Source organism: Gopherus flavomarginatus, chromosome 5 (genome assembly GCF_025201925.1).
Source record: "Gopherus flavomarginatus isolate rGopFla2 chromosome 5, rGopFla2.mat.asm, whole genome shotgun sequence".
Lineage (NCBI taxonomy): Eukaryota > Metazoa > Chordata > Testudines > Testudinidae > Gopherus > Gopherus flavomarginatus.
Genome location: NC_066621.1, coordinates 146,411,232 through 146,428,155, shown reverse-complemented (window position 1 = coordinate 146,428,155; position 16,924 = coordinate 146,411,232). Strand labels below are relative to the sequence as shown.

Sequence of the window (16,924 nt, the reverse complement as noted above, 5' to 3'; positions counted from 1 at the left end):
AAACTCCCTCATGGTGGATGAGGGGCATGAATGGGGTAGGCAGCACTTTTTGGGATCTAACCCCTATGATGAGGACCAAAAGCAGCTGGATCTCTTTGGACAACAGTCTTAGTTGTCTACAGTTCCAGATCATAAACTACCGGGTGGTCATGGCCAAATACAACTTTACAAATTACAACAAGCTTACGGCTTTTACTGAGCAGCTGTCACATGACTGCAGGGAGTGACTGCTGTCCATAGTTGCAGGGAGTCAGTCGTGGCCAGAACAGCTCTCCAAGTGTCTCTAGATGCTGTAGATGCTGCTGCCAGATTAATCTCTACAGTGGCAGTTATGCTCAGGGCATTATGGCACCAAGTTTTGGGGTTTCTGAGAGAGGTTCATAACACAGTAGAGGACCTCCCTTTCATGGTCATAAGCTTTTTCTCAGAGACCACGAACAACTCCGCACACATTGAAGGATTCCAGAGTTACCCTGTGTTACTTGGGCATTAATGCACCAATGAGCAAGAAAAGTTTTAGTAGGTCACAGACTGCCAAAAGATCATGCCCTACTCAGTTCTCTGGGTACCATAGACTCTCAGAACCCCCAGAGAGAAACACAGTTTTCAGAGGAAGTGAAATGCCCAACGGCCCTCCATGACCATCCTGGTGTCATTTAAGTAGCAGTTTTGATCGATTGGTCGAGGGTTCAAATCCTCCCACTCCTCTTTAGGACCCCTCTTGTGAGCTTCTACAGAGGCAAGAGATGGACTCTCTCCTCTGTCTAGGAGCAATGGAATTGGTCCATTCCTCTCATGGGCTGGGATTTCTACTTGAAATATTTCCTGGTGCCAAAGGAGGATGGAGGTCAGAGGCTGATCTTGGATCTACTATTGTTTGAACAAGTTCATAAAAAATTTAAAGTTCAGGATGGTGACTCTGGCAACTATAATTCCTTTAATGCAGGAATGATATTGGTTTTCAGCCCTCAACCTACAAGACACCTACTTCCGTATAATTATACAGCCATTTCACAGGAAATATCTACAAATCACCATAGGCCAAGATCGTTTCCAGCATAGAATGCTTCCCTTCAGCCTGTCCTCAGCCCCAAGGATGTTTTCGAAGATCCTAGCAGTAGTGGCAGCTTACCTTTGGCAGAAAGTGATCCTGTTCTTCCTGTACCTCAGTGACTGGCTACTCAGCATTACCTTGAAGGAGCAGGCCTTATCTTCCACCCAGATGGCCTTTGCTCTGTTCCAGGAGTTGGGCCAGCAGCTGAACATACAGAAATTAATGCAGGTACTAGTACAAAGGATAAAGTTTATAGGGGTTTGCCGACAACCGGAGCATAACTCCCTTTAGACAGATTTGTGACCTTTTCAGGCCTGGTAGAGAAAATTCAGCAAAGCCCTTAGACCAGTGTTCTCTACATTTTTGGTCTCATGACCCATTTGTAAATGTTTGTGGCCTGTCGTGACCCAGTAAATAGTGGAAGCCCTGGGGTGATTTCAGTCAGATCCTGGTCCTTAGAGGAGGAGCAGGGGGTTGGGCCCTGCTTGGCACTCACTCCACAGAGGTAGCTCCTGTGCTGTGGGGCTGACTGGGCTTGGCTCTCTGCTTCAGGCATTGCAACCTCCAGGGTTGCAGCAACACTCAGATTTGGCCTCGTTCCACTGACTGGATCAAATTTGTGTGAGTAGAACTGTGACCTACCTGGCGCATGGGGTTGCAGTGCCATTCACGTGATCATGACGGCTGGGCTAAAAATGAATGGCACTGGGACCCCAGAGGTTGCAGTGCCTGGACTAGGGAGGTGAGCCCAGCCAGCCCCGTGGAACAGATGCTACAGGAGCAGCTATGCGACCCTTTGAAACATTCTGCAACCTGATTTTGGGTCCCAACCCACGGGTTAAGAAACCCCGTCTTAGACCACACAATAAGGAACTGGCTTCAACTCTTGGGCCATGTGATAGCTTGCACTTTTGTGACCAGTCACATGAGCCTTCACCTCCATTGCTTTAAGGGTTGGCTCAGAACAATGTACTCTCCAAGGATGGACTCCTTAGACAGGCAGTTGACAGTCCCTTTGCAAGTAAAGCAACTCTACGTCTGTGTGGACATCCCTTTCTGTAGCCCAGCTCCATCATTGACTCTAAACTGACTCATCCCTGTTAGATGAGGAGCCAACTTAGGCATACTCATGGTTCAGAACAGATGGACCTTGGCTGTACAGTAGGTGTTATTAAACAGTGGGAAAACACCAACCTGCATTGCTTACCTGCAGAAATCGAAGAGATTCATCTATTGGTTCAGTTGTCGCTAACTCCAGCCTGAATTGGTTCCCTTTTCCCTCATCCTAGATTTCAGATCCAGCAGGTAGACATCTGGGTTAGCCATCAGCTGGTCAAAGTACACCTGGCTGCCATATCAACCTTTCATTCCCCAGTTAAGGGATTCTCCATATTTGGTCATCTGGTATAGTTTTATTAAGGACCTATGGAATCTCTTCCCTCAGTTGTGTCTCTGCCTGTTATGAGTTTGCTGGTGTTCAGCCCTCTCAGGGGGTGAGAGCAAAGTCAACCAGATCACAGGCAACATCTATTGTATTTTTTAAGAATGTTCCAGTATCTGAGATATGTAGAGCCACTACTTGGGCTTTGGTATGTTTCTGAAGCATTACTGCCTGCTCCACGCCATCAGATCTGATGTGGTACTTGGGTCTGTAGCACCATCTTCAGTTCTGAACACTGTTCTGAAGCTCCCTTCTCCTCCTGGGATACTGCTCAGAAGTCACTTGAAGTGAAGCACCCATTGGGATACTACTCAAAGAAGGAACGATTACTCACTCGGTGCAGTAATTGGAGTTCTTCGAGATGTGTCTCACTGGATGCTCCACTACCCACCCTCCTTCCCCTCTTCTTCAGTTGTTCCCTCGAGGACACCTGGGTAGAGAAGGAGCTGAGAGTGGTTTTCCTGCACGCACTTAAATAGCCTTAGTGTTTTGCTGAGGCATAGGGCGCATATGCAGGCCAAATGAACACTGCTAGAAATATCCAGCCAAGGGCCTCAGAGGCACATGCGCGCCTGAAGTAGAGCACCCAAAGGGACACAAATGTCGAAGAACTACAGTTACCAGTCAGGGTGAGTAACATTTCCATCTTCTATCACGTGGGATAGACATGTTGGGTTAGATGCATAAAAGCTGTCCTGGGGAGGCAGGAGAGTTGTAATGTGCATCTCCCTGCACCGATGAGCATCCCTGTGTCCCAGGGAGGGTTTGACCCAAGCTCAGACTGGTTGAGATAATGTTCCCACCTTCCTCAGAGTTACCATTTGGTTGGAGAGCAGCTTTAACCAAAGCTCTGCAGGTGAAAGATGCAGTGAGAGGGGAGGCATTCTATCAACCACCCCAAGCCATGCGCCTGTCCCTGTCGGTACTGTCCTCCTATTGGGCTGTGCTGACTGCTGTGCTGCTTCCCACCATCTGAGAAAGGAAATTGTGATGGTTTCCCTCCACCACACCCTTCTCTCAGGATCAGGCCCGTGCATTATGTTTTTCCATTTCATGCCTGATCTGTCACTTGACTGGTGATGCCTTCATACCATAGGCGTCCTGAGCACCGTATTCCCAAATGTCCCTCTGATCACCCTGTGTGACCAATGTGTCTCTTTGTGTGAGGCAGGTTGATTCCCTACTCAGAATGCAGAGGCAGAGCAGCCGTTTTTATTCCTTGCAATGCTGATTTATGCGGGTTGTTGATTTTTGTGGGTTCAATGCTGGGGATCTCACCATCTCGTAAGCAGAGCTGTTGGTTCCTGTCAGGCTCCTACTGTAGTAGGGGGGAAGGATAAATTGCGGGGGATAACGTTATTTTATCACTCTGAAATGATTTTCTTGCTGAATATTGTTAGAACTGGATGGGCTTAGCCAACTGAGTTTCCAAGACAACCTATCCTATCATGAAGATGACCACATATCTGTTGATTCAAGAACTACCTCTGAGAGTAGGGGTACCATGCAAGCCAAAGGCCCTGGAATGGAAGCTAGCAGTGCCCATAGCCTTAGCCAACAAGCCACAGAAGGGAGCTTGCAAATGGAGACAGCGTTCAGCAACCAGAGATTTGAAGGAAATGACACAACTGACAGCTCATCAGCTTGGAGCCCTGAGGTATGGTGAATTATTCTGTATTACACGCAGTGTTTCTGTTCCCTGGAGAGGTCTGGGCTTCTTGTCCGAAATGTTAGGGAAGAAATGAAGTGAAAAATCAATTGGCACAATCCAGGATAGTAATCCCTAAGTGCACGCGTGCACACACCTTGGTGTGTGTTTTCCCTTTTCCTGATACTTTGCCTGCTGGAATTTTGAATAGACTTCACTCGTATTCCTTCAGAGAGGCTGTTTTCTCATCTGACTTCACACACTAATCATATCACAACCATTTCCCGCTTGACAGAAGTTACTGTGAATTAGCTAACAATGTCTTGTCATGCTTTGAAGGAGGTAAGTGGATTTGTTACTGCCCGTGTATGTGGTGTGTGTCTGTAGGGATACAGTGTGTGATTACTGGGTCAGGTCCTTGGTTCCCCTTCTGGCTGCTTTCCATTGCTCAGGCAGCATGAAGCACCTGGAAAGTTGCCGTAAAGGGACAGTCGGGGACTTCCCTAGCTTAGCTGACTGTTTCTCACACTGCCCTCCATAGACACAGAGCACATTTCTACAGCAGGCTAGCGAGATTTACAGCCCCCTTTTGTCTCCTGCACCCAGCCTATTCACCAGGCAGGTCTTGGCCAGACCTAAGGATTTGGCCCTTATTTCAAAGCTAATACCTGCCAGCAAATATTCCAGATTCTAAGAGAGCTGTTATTGAGTTAGCTCACCACTTACACTACTCCTCTTTCTGTATGATTCAATATGGGTTGTTCCTTTATTATTAAAAAAAATCAGGGGATTATTATTGACCAGCTGATTAATTTCTGCAAGAGTATTGAATAGCATCCAATATTTAAAAAAAAAAAAAAAAAAGCACAGAAGGTCACGTCTCTGAGTCAAAAAAGAACATCCCTTAGCTGCACAAGGTAATCTCTTTGCCCCAGGAAAAACAGGGTTTGGTAGAAAATATTCCCTTCCTGTGAGCAAGCTGCTTCCACCCGGTTGAAGAGAGTGAAAGCAGCTTCTCAGTGCATGGACTTTTGACCTCTTCAAAGTAGACATTCACATAGAGGCACTAAAAGTAGGCAGTCATTTTGAATGCTGCACAGATCAGCTCTGCATCTATGCCCTGATACACCAGAACCTCCTGCAATAACAGTCTGGACCCTTTTTTCTACATTACTGTGAGCCATGAGGTTTATCTGTGGATCCTGTGCCCATTTCTCTGTCTATTCCATGCTCATCACCATGGTGCACAAGTGCTGTGGAATTTCGAGTGTCCTCTTTTCATTTATATTTTGAATGTGCCTATCATTCTGCCCCAGGTGTATGCATATTAACAACATGAACAGTGCATAGAGAATTACAGAGTTCAGATACACCTGGATCCGGATTTGTTTGCTGTGAGTAGCTTCTCGTCTGACTTCATTATGTGGCTTAATGGAAGATTTATTTATTTTCTGAGTGAACTGAATGTTCTGACATTCCAGAAATACCCAAACATTGCTGTGCTACTTTCAAACCGGCCTCTGTTTGGAGACAAAATCTGTAATGTTGTGCTTCCGCAGTGGATATTCAAAGGGCATTTCAAGGCTGCTCCCATAATTACTTGCTTTGTGAGATTTATTTATTTTTCTGGCAGGAATGTGTATTTTACATATATACACACTCTGTCCTGAACTGATGATCTGTTAAAAAGACACACTATACTGAAAGAGGTATTTGTCTTAAATCTGTGTAGATTCATACAGTTTAAGGAGTGAAGGGACCATCAGATTATCTAGTCTGACTATCAGGTCCTATAATTTTCCCCACTTACTCCTGTATTGATCCCAGTACATCAGTACACCTTACTGGGAAAGAAAAGCATTTATTTCATATGGAAATATTTAACTCCACACAGCATTTGGATTTCAGTCTAGTTGCTCATATTTACAGAATAATTATGGCCCACCCTTAACCCACGAAAGTTAATGGGAATTTTGCCAGTGCCTTCATTAGGAGCAGGGGTAAGCTTCTGCAAGCAACCTCTGCCATATAGGAAACTTGAACACGAGCAGGTTCCAGACATTGGAGAGATCTTTGGAAGTGCCAGCTGGCTGGTGACTTTGTGCTGCACGGTCAGCACAAATCATCACGGAAGGTAGTTTAGCCAGCCATGTAAGGGTAACGCCACTGGAGAAACGTTTTCTAGTGCCAGAGGGTTGATGTAGCTTCTGCCACTTCTCCCACCTCCTTAGGGTCAGTGTGAGGAACATAGCCAAAACTGAGAGAGGTTGGTCGAGACATCCTGATATCCAAATCTTCAGTGGCTACTGTATTAGTATTTGATGGGGGGACTGGTAGTTGGTATGATTTAGAGCAGCCTGAAGGCTGCTCTGAGTTATGCCAAGAAGTTAGATTGGCACAGCCAGCCAGGGATGGCGGAAGTACAAAGACCATCTTTGACTACTTTATCCTACAGGGCCATGCATCATCCACAAAACTGCTGCTTTCCAGCTCCAGTACAAGTGAAGGTAATGAGTAGGTTCATGTAAAGTTACACACTAAATGTAGTCCCACACACTGAATGTTAGCAAGCCACAAACCCATTGGGATCCCACTTCCTGAATGGCAAATGCGCATGGTAAAAAATGGGAATGAACATATTTGGGGAGAAGTAGGCTTAAGTGCAATCTTTCTCGTGCTTGCTCTTTAAGCCTTACTCCAGCAACCCGGTGGAAGCAGCTTGACAGCTATGCAGTGTCACTCACATGATCAGGTTCTGTGGAACAACCTGTCCTGCACTGCACTTATGCGTGCAAAGTCCTGTATCTGTGATGTGCTGGAACAAGCCATGTGTATGTGCTTATTGGGTGTCATTCTTCTTTGGCTAGCATTAGCAAGAATTCTGCGTGGACAGAGAGGGACAGTTTTTCACTGCATTCCTCTCTCTCTCTCTAACTTGTATTTGCATGCACCAGTCAAGTAACTGCAAACTACCGTAACCAGCCTATGTGAAAGTGGAAATGTGGGATTTTGCACTTGTACGTTTAAGAGCCTAAATATTTGTCAGGTAGATTGATGGGTGGTAGTTGAAAATTTGGCTTTGTTTGATAAATAGACCCCATTAGTGCTTCTTAAGGGGACCACTATTACTGCTCCTAATCTATGCTGTAATTAGATCCACATGTTGAAAAGAAATCTTAGTTTAAAAACAAAAGATAAAGGCTTGAGTTGCCCTCCTCCTTAAACTGCCAGCAATGGGCCTTGATTCCCCTTCTGGGTATTAACTGGAAATCTTGCCCTAGTCCAGTGTATACACATGTTTAAATACAAATAATGGATTGTTATAGCAATGCCTTTATCACATGAAACACATTCTATCGCTGAGATAAAAAGCACCTTTAAACAGAAACTCGCACATCCCCATCAACAGGTGAAGTGAGCAACAGTGGGGTTTTTCATCTTGTTTAATCAAATAAATGTTTTAAAGAAGCTGAAAGAAAGGGTCATTTGAGAATTGTTTTACACACATGTTGCTTGTATGTTTTGAGTTCTCATCATGAAAATATAAGAGGTCAAAGTGAAGAGAAGATTCGAGGCACTTTGGAGGGAGATGCACACAGTGGAAGATGAGCCAAGGAGTGTTTGATTCAAAGATTGCAAGGCAAGAAGGGACCATTGTGATCATCTCATCTGTTCTCCTGTACAACCCAGGCCAAAAAAACCCTTCCACCAAATAATTCTTAGAGCAGATCTTTTCGAAAAATATCTAATCTTGACTTTAAAATGGCCAGTGATGGAGAACCCACCATGACCCTTGTTCCAATGGTTAATTACCCGTATGCCTTATTTCCAGTCTGAATTTGTCTAGCTTCAACTTTTAGCCATTGGCTCATGTTATACCGTCCTCTGCTAGACAGAAGAGCCCATTGTTAAATATTTGTTCCCCATGTAGATACTTACAGACTGTAACCAAGTCGCCCTGTAATCTTCTCTTTGTTAAGCTAAATAGATTGATCTCTTTGAGTCTGTCACCACATGGCATATTTTCTAATCCTGTAATCGTTCTCGTCACTCTTTTCTGAACCCTTTCTAATTTATCAACATCCTTCTTGAATTGTGAGCACCAGAACTGGACACAGTACTCCAGCAGCAGTCACATCAGTGCCAAATACAGAGGCAAAATAACCTCTCTACTCATTCTTGAGATTATCCTGTTTATACATACCAGGACTGCATTCAGCTTTTCGACCACCGTGTCACCCTGGGAGCTCATGTTCAACTGGTTGTCCACCATGACCCCCAAATCTTTTTCAGAGGCACAGCTTCCCAGAATATGGTTCCCCAGTCTCTAAATATGGCCTACGTTCTGTGTTCCTAGATGTATACATATTTACATTTAGCCATATCAAAAGGTGTATTGTTTTCTTGCACTTGGTTTACCAAGCAATCTAGCTCACTGTCAGTGACCTGCGTCCAACGACGTGGGTATTCACCCACAAAAGCTCATGCTCCAATATGTCTGTTAGTCTATAAGGTGCCACAGGACTCTTTTCTGCTTTTACAGATCCAGACTAACATGGCTACCCCTCTGATTCTTGTCTGTGACCTGTCCTCTGCATTATTTACCACTCCCCCAATCTGATCTGACTACTTTTCTGTATCACCACATCTGCTGCTCTTGCTGCAAGCAAATTCAGAACAACAGCCCACCACTCGGTTGTGAATGAGATGCAGTACAGAATCCAACAGTTAACCAGAGTTGATCCCTAAAGAAAAAAAAGGGGCATTTAGATGCTTTGTTTTGCTAAATGCCTACCTGCTCTCCAAACACGAGGGTGAGTGGAATAAAAACACCACAAAGTGTATGTTCACATGGCCATATAACATTCCTAAGGTGGGTACTGTATTCACACTTGGGGTATGTCTACACTGCATCTGGGAGGGAGCCCTCCCAGCTTGGGTTGACAGAATAGTAGCTATGTAGATGGTGCGACTTGGGCTGGGGCACGGCTCTCAAGCCTTGAAGTGTGGGGCTTGAGAGCCTGAGCTGCAATGTGTACACAGCTGTTTTTAGCACACTAGCACAAGCCAATCAACCTTGGCTGGAAGGCTCAGAATCAGATGCAGTGTAGATGTAGGCAGTCGAGGGGTAGCCGATTTGGAAGATGCACATAAGGATGAGGTGATGTCTGTGTTCTTACTGCAAATGGTGCTTTGCTCAGGATATTTCTTCACTATTAGAGAGACTCACAGTCCATCTAGGGATTGGATGAAGCTGTAATAATAATAATAACACCTCGTTCTTATATAGCACTTTTCATTGGTAGACGCCAATGTGCCTTATATTTGGTCTCTGTCATGTTTGCCAGTTATCCTCTCAAATGATCTTCGAGGTGTTTGATTGAATAGGGCCTGTATAAGAAAATGCTTTTTTTAATATATGCTCCTTTATTTATTCTCTCCATGGCAGGAACATGATGGAGGGAATAGTCTTCCAGCTCATCATAATGCCCGTGAACCCATTTCTAAATGCGGTGACCTAGACGTCCTCCTCGATTATAAGGCCTCGAGCCAAAAGCTGCTGGTAACTATCCTGGAGGCTAAGGATATCCCAGACAAAGATCGCAGTGGTGTGAACACCTGGCAAGTTCACACAGTCCTGATGCCCAGCAAGAAACAGAGGGGAAAGTCGAGTATTCAGAAAGGACCCATCCCAGTGTTCAAAGACAAAATGACCTTTAATAAGCTGGAGCCAGAGAAGCTGAGTAGCTACGCACTCAGGTTCCGTCTCTATGCAGTGCACAAAATGATCCGGGAACAGATGATGGGGGAGCAACTGTTTTATCTGAGGAGCCTAAACCAGGAGGGGGAAGTGAAGGTGACACTGGTTTTGGAGCCAAGGAGCGATATGAGTGTAAGTCTATTAATTCTTTGCATCATTGGCGGAGGTCGAGGGGTACAGCTTACTTGGCTAATCCGCCAACCTCTTCATTAAGGATTCTTAAACATGCTGCTGGCCCATTTCCTAGCACCACTATTCAGTTCTCAGTTTTCATCCTGGTCTCAAGCAATGAATGTCAGCACTAGTTAGAGAAAGCTCAGTGCTCAGCATCCATGGTACTTGATGTATTCACTAATGCTCCCTTTTAGATGTTTCAGTAGGATTGAAAGGGAGCACGGGTGCATGGTTTTAAAAATGGTTGTTTGCCAGAAGCTGGGAATGGGTGACAGGAGATGGATCACTTGGTGATTTTCTGTTCATTCCCTCTGGGGCATCTGGTATTGGCCACTGTCGGAAGACAGGATACTGGGCTAGATGGACCTTTGGTCTGACCCAGTATGGCCATTCCTATGTTCTTTCATAATACAGAATTTCCACCTTGTATGCATTCAGGGACCAGATCTTTATATGTAATCTATTGTGTTCTGAGGTTAGAGGGCCAAGTTTTCAAAATTAGGCATACAAGTTCCATCCACAAAAGATGAGTTCATGGTCTCAGACTGGTAACTGCTCATAAATATGGAGTAGAACCCAGAAAAAGGTCCATTGCCCACACAACCAACCTTCCATTTTGCATCCATAATTATCCATTTGCATCCATGCATGCATGTTTTCTACCAGTTGGACAATTTCTTTGGCTTGAACATCTTAAGCAGCCTCTTGTACATTCCAGAAAACTGCCCAGTTTTCAGAGTCCTATGTATAGACACTGAATATCAACACAAGAGCATTCTAGCTGGGGTTTTCCAAGGAGTCTGAGGAAGTTTGGTGCCTTGCTTCTGTAGGATTTGGTGACATTGTTCCTCTAGTCTCCTTGGAAAATCCCAATTTCCAATCCCAGATTAGATCATCTGTCATATCAGATATCAGAGGCGTAGCCGTGTTAGTCTGTAAAAAGCAACTAAGAGTCCTGTGGCACATTATAGACTAACAGATGTACTGGAGCATAAGCTTTCGTGGGTGAATACCCACTTCATCAGATGCATGTAGTGGAAATTTCCAGAGGCAGGTATAAATATGCAGGCAAGAATCAGGCTAGAGATAACAAGGTTAGTTCAATCAGGGAAGATGAGGCCGTTCACACCTCAACTGCTAGAAGTTGGGGGGGTAAGTGGGGCAATTTGCCCCGGGCCCTGCAGGGGCCCCCACGAGAGTTCTTTGGGGCCCCTGGAGCAGGGTCCTTCACTCGCTCTGGGGGCACTGGAAAACTCTCGGGGGCCTGGGCCCCCGGAGCTGCTTCTACTCCGGGTCTTTGGCGGCAATTCAGCAGCTGGGGGATGATGTCCTTCCTCTCTGGGACCCACCGCCAAAGTGCCCCGAAGACCTACGGCGGGGGTTCCTTCTGCCATGGGACACACTGCCAAAGTGCCAGGTCTTCGGCAGCAAGACCCCAGCCTCCTGAATCCTCTGGGCAGCCCTGCACAAAATGAATAACAAACCCTGCATTTGCTGGGGGGGAGGAAGAACTGAACATGATGGTAACTAGGAAGAAAGCAAGAAAATATACAGCAAGTGACATAAAAGAAGATTATGCTAGACACATTCCATCAGAAAGTCATTTTCAGGGAAATTTACTGTACTTTTGATGTACTGGAGCATATGTTTATCTCAAAGACTTTGATTTACACTGGTAATAACACATTAGTGAGGGCTTCTGGCCTCTAGAGAGAGAGTATTGAAAGATGTGTTTCTGCAGAGTGATGCTGGAGGCTTGTTCCTGCACTTCTATCTTCTGCCCCATTGTTATTCATGCCGATGATTCTTAGTCATTGGCAACTCCTAGGAGAACATCACAACCCTACCCAATCAGACCACAAGGCATACGTTAAAGGGGGAGCGGTGTTGAGCATTCTAGAGGGACTCTCTTTGCTCTTTCCCTGCAGAGTGGAGACTCTCAGCTCAGTCTGTCGGCTGTCTCGCACAGTGATAGTGCTTCTTCAGCACAGTCCCTGTCGCACGGAGGTGTACCAGAGCTGCTGGTGGGACTGTCGTACAATGCCACTACCGGACGGTTGTCAGTAGAGATGATCAAAGGCAGCCATTTCCGCAACCTTGCTATTAACAGGCCGCCCGGTAAGTGAACTCTCTCGTAATGGCATACCTATTCGATAGAGCCACTGAGCCACAACCTGGTTTTATTTTCTTGATACAGTTTTTGCCACATCAAGCTATCCAATTAAAGCATTTCCCAGTTGAGTCTCTGCACATTTGAATTTTACATTTAATAGTGAAATAAAAAATATTATTCCAAATGCATGTGCTGGTAAATTAGCCTGTGCATTTCGAATAAAGTATCTATCTCTGGTACTGATGTGGCTGCCATTACCATAGTATCAGAGCTCCTCACAATATTTAACGTATTTATCCCAGCGAGGCAAAGAAGTGGTATTAGCCCCATTTTACAGAGGGGAACTGAGGCACGGAACCACTAAGTGATCTGTCCAAGGTCCTGCCCTGCGGGAAAGCAGGGCTTTGAACCCAGGTCTTTGGACCAGCCATCCTCTCTAATATAAAGAATAATATCGGAGCCAAGAGAATATATTTAATGCTTTAATTGTGTCTAGTGCTCGTGAAGCGTGACAGATTGACAGCGATGCTTACCAAACTCTGTGCTTTGCTGACAACATGCCTCATTCAAAGCTCCTCTAAGTACCTCCTCTAGGGGTGAGTTCAAACTTCAGGGCCCTTCAGTCTTTGGGCTGTCATCTCATCTGAGAACTAGCATCAATTGAGGAGGCATTTTTGGTGATGTGGTTACTTGCCCATTGAGAACTGGACGTAAGCATCAGACATCTACCTGATGGCAACAACATTTGGTCACTATCAACCTGGGCTCAGTTTGAACTGGGGATCTATAAATGAAGACTCTTTGGGCTTGAACCTGCAGAGTGGTGTGCACCTTTGGCTCTGATCCGCCAAAGCATTTTAGCACACACTTAAATGTAAGCATGTGGGTAGTTCCACTGAAGTCCTTAATTGCTTTGCTAGCTTGTAGCCAGAGTGCTCAGAACCTTGCAGGATCAAGCCCTATATCCCATTACCTAATACCCATAGCTAGCCAAGAAATAAGATTTTCTTAGAATTTCCATGAAGATCTTCAAATGTGTTGTGGTCACAGGTCTAGCTGCCCCTTTCTGGTCTCTCAGAGTGCCCCCAACTCAGGTCTTGGTCCTTGTGCTCTTTCCTACCTGCAGTTCTGTCATAAACAGATAGCTAAGGGTTAATGTCTCTTTCACCTGGAAAGAAGTAACCTGAAACACCTGACCAGAGGACCAATCAGGAAACAAGACTTTTTCAAATCTGAGTGGAGGGAAGCTTGTGTGTGAGTCCTTTGTTTTTGTCTTGTGCCTATCTCTCTCTCGGCTATGAGAGGATCTCTGTTTCCTGCCTTTCTAATCTTCTGTTTCCCAGTTGTAAGTACAAAAGATCAGATAGTGATTTATATGTTTTTTTTGTATTTACATGTGTGTAGTTGCTGGAGTGTTTTGAATTGTATTCTTTTTGAATAAGGCTGTTTATTCATATTTCTTTTAAGCAATTAACCCTGTATTTGTCACCTTAATACAGAGAGACCATTTTTATGTATTTTTTCTTTCTTTTTATATAAAGCTTTCTTTTTAAGACCTGTTGGAGTTTTTCTTTAGTGGGGGACTCCAGGGAATTGAGTTGCAGCTCACCAGGGAATTGGTGGGAGGAAGAAGTCATGGGGAAATCTGTGTATGTTAGATTTACTAGCCTGACTTTGCATACCCTCTGGGTGAAGAGGGAAATACTTCTGTTTCCAGGACTGGAAATAGAGAGGGTGGAATCCCTCTGGTTAGATTCACGGAGCTTGCTTCTGTGTATCTCTCCAGGAACACCTGGAGGGGGGGAAGGGAAAAGGTTTATTTCCCTTTGTTGTGAGACTCAAGGGATTTGGGTCTTGGGGTCCCCAGGGAAGGTTTTTGGGGGGACCAGAGTGCCCCAAAACACTCTAATTTTTTGGGTGGTGGCAGCTTTACCAGGTCCAAGCTGGTAACTAAGCTTGGAGGTTTTCATGCTAACCCCCATATTTTGGACGCTAAGGTCCAAATCTGGGACTAGGTTATGACAAGTTCTTCAACTCTTAGACCAGGACCTGGGCTGTACTACCTTGTGTCTGAAACAGTCTTGTCCTGCAGGTCCAGCTGGTTTCAGGCACCTGGGGTTCTTCCCTTCAAGAGCCAGTGACCAGTGGTGTATAGGAACCAAACAGCCTTCTTAAAATTATTATTTGGCAGTGGGAACAAAGTGTAAGAGAAAAAGGATTTTAAAACAACAGAGTCTGCACACGTCTATCTTGCCTTGATTCCAATCCTTCCACAAAGGTGACCTCAGCAAGCCTAGCTTCCCCCTACACCCCAGTGGGCCCCTGTGTCTGTCTGGTTTTCCTGTAACCCTCTGTCCCGCTGAAGGTATTGCAGAGTTTACTTTCACCCAGATTAGCTGCACCCAGGTGTGAGTTGCCGCACTGCAAGGCCATTCCCAAGTTACTGCGTCCTCACTGGTGCTGCACTCCCCTGTGTGTGTGTGTGACTTGCACTTCCAGGGCCATATCCCATGGTTCTTTGTGCTGCAATAAGCTGAGCCATTTTGTGGTTTGTTCCCAGTGCGTTGTGGCAGAACGTGTCTGTCCTTCTGGATTCATGGAGGAAATTGTGGGAAGGCACTGGAGGACTGTCATCATTCGCATGGTTTAGCCTGCATCTTCACTGCAAACTGGACAGCTTCCAGCCCAGGTTCTAACCCCACTCCCAGCCAGGCCCGGTGTCCAAAGCTTACAACATCTCCAAACCTGGGATCAGAGGTTTTTCTGTGTGGATGGTAGTGGGGTTTGGCCTAAAACTTGGATGAGAGCCTAGGTTAACTGCAGTGAAGACGTACCTGAGATGATGATGTTTTGAAACCTGCCCAAGTTCTGTTTTCTCATGTTTGCAGGGCCCTGGCTATTGCTGATTAAACCAGTTTTGTATTCTGATTGGAGACTCTGACAGTGTCAGCAAAGCAAATAAGTCTGTCAGTGTCCCTTAGCACTTAAGTATTTGCGAATAAGTGGCTATCTTGAGCCCTTCTCCCACTTCCTGCCTGTGTCCAGACAGCTCACTATTGAATTAAATCAATATATTCATACAATAAACACCATCCCTTTGGCCAGGCCAGCATACAATATTCATAATTTATTGCAGGGAAGTTCCATATCCATCACAATAGCTTCCCCATCCAAAGTCAGATCATTATTTTCTGTTCTGTACTGTACTTGCATGCCTGGAAAATTCCTGGTAATGTGATGTTAGGGAAAAAACTATCAAAAAGAGAGCAAAAGGGGTTGGAAAAAGAGAACACTTGGCTCCAAACCCCAGACTAGAAACTACAGTCATCACCACTGCCACCACTCCAGTGAAGTAGTATGAGATGCAGGCCGCTGCTCTGATTAGGGTGCTGTTCTTTGGATGAGATATTAAACCAAGCCTCCTTTTCCAGGTAGAAACTAAGAATCCCATCTTGTTTTTGAAGAGCGGGGAGATAGCCATAGAGTCCTGGCCAATATTTCTTCTCTCAGTTAAACATGTTCTGGGGTCCAATGCTGAGAGAGCTATTTTTGAAATGCATAACAGGAGCTTCAAGCATAATGGACCTTTGTGAAGGCTTTGGGACAGCTAATGTAAAAGGCAGTGGAAAACCAAACCACTATGCAATGTGCACTGTGCATGCGTGAAGACATTGAGAGAGAGAGAGAGAGCATGGAGTGCAGGAGTGAGGTACTTGCTGCACGTAACCTCCCATGTCGTAGCCCCCGCCAGCTTAGTAGCTGTCGAAAGAAGTGTAATGTTTACTCTCCAGATGGCTTTGGGCAGATGCTCAGGGGAGGCAGCATGAGGGAAAGAATCTTTCCCACCCCCCTGTGTGCACACAGACTGCATAGTAGCTGCAGAGCCATTCCATGCATACTATTGCAGTTCAATGCTTCATGTATAATGAAAGAGGTGCCGGGGCTCAAGAAATTTTTTTACTTTCATAACTGGCGTGGTAAGCCTAGATTTGCCGGGGCTGTGAACTACCGAGCCCAGAGTTGCCGGGGCTACGAATGACCAAGCCCGGAGGTGCCAGGGCTATGAACGACCAGACCCAGAGGTGTCGGGGCTATGAACTACAAAGCCCAGAGTTGCCGGGGCTACGAACAACCAAGCCCAGAGGTGCCAGGGCTATGAATGACCAGGCCCAGAGGTGCCGGGGCTATGAATGACCAAGCTCAGAGGTGCTGGGGCTACGAACTATCAAGTCCAGAGGTGCCAGGGCTCAGCACTGGCACAAATTAAGCATTGCTGTAGTCCAATGGCTTTAGGATCCTCTGCGGCCTATTGGTCAAGCCACAGCCACCCACCGCCCTCACCAGAGTGTAGGGGACACAGCAGGAGGAGCTACACAGCAGTGAATCGTCCAGTCCAACCCTATCATGCTCTGTCCTCACTCCAACCTGACTCTCTGCCCCACCGAGGGCCCTCCATAACTGAGCTCTAGGCCTATGTGGCTTGCATGCCCCCTGCACAGCTCCCCAAATCTACAGTGGTTCTGGTGCCTGGGGAGGCCCCCACACCTGCAGAGGCAGACGCTACATGTGGACCACCGTTATTTAGAGGGCAGGATCTTGGAGCCTGCAAAAGCCATGAGAGAGAGTTTTTTGGGCAAGGAAAGAGTGTTTTTTCCCCCAGATTTATCTTGTGCATCACAAAACCTTCAAAACAAAATGTTGTAGAGACCTGAACTGAGTCATTTAAATATTGC

General features: G+C 45.7%; 1 protein-coding gene across 8 annotated transcripts in view; it reads left to right on the top strand.

Moving 5' to 3' along the window:
• The window catches only part of SYT16 (synaptotagmin 16), a 147,662-nt gene that overhangs the window by 114,750 nt on the left and 15,988 nt on the right, over nucleotides 1–16,924 (top strand). For all 8 annotated transcript variants that reach the window (XM_050952608.1, XM_050952606.1, XM_050952609.1 and 5 more), the window contains 3 exons: nucleotides 3,896–4,152; nucleotides 9,593–10,036; nucleotides 12,007–12,196. In XM_050952608.1, coding sequence (XP_050808565.1) covers nucleotides 3,896–4,152; nucleotides 9,593–10,036; nucleotides 12,007–12,196 — 891 coding nt within the window. The remainder of the gene's footprint in view (nucleotides 1–3,895; nucleotides 4,153–9,592; nucleotides 10,037–12,006; nucleotides 12,197–16,924) is intronic.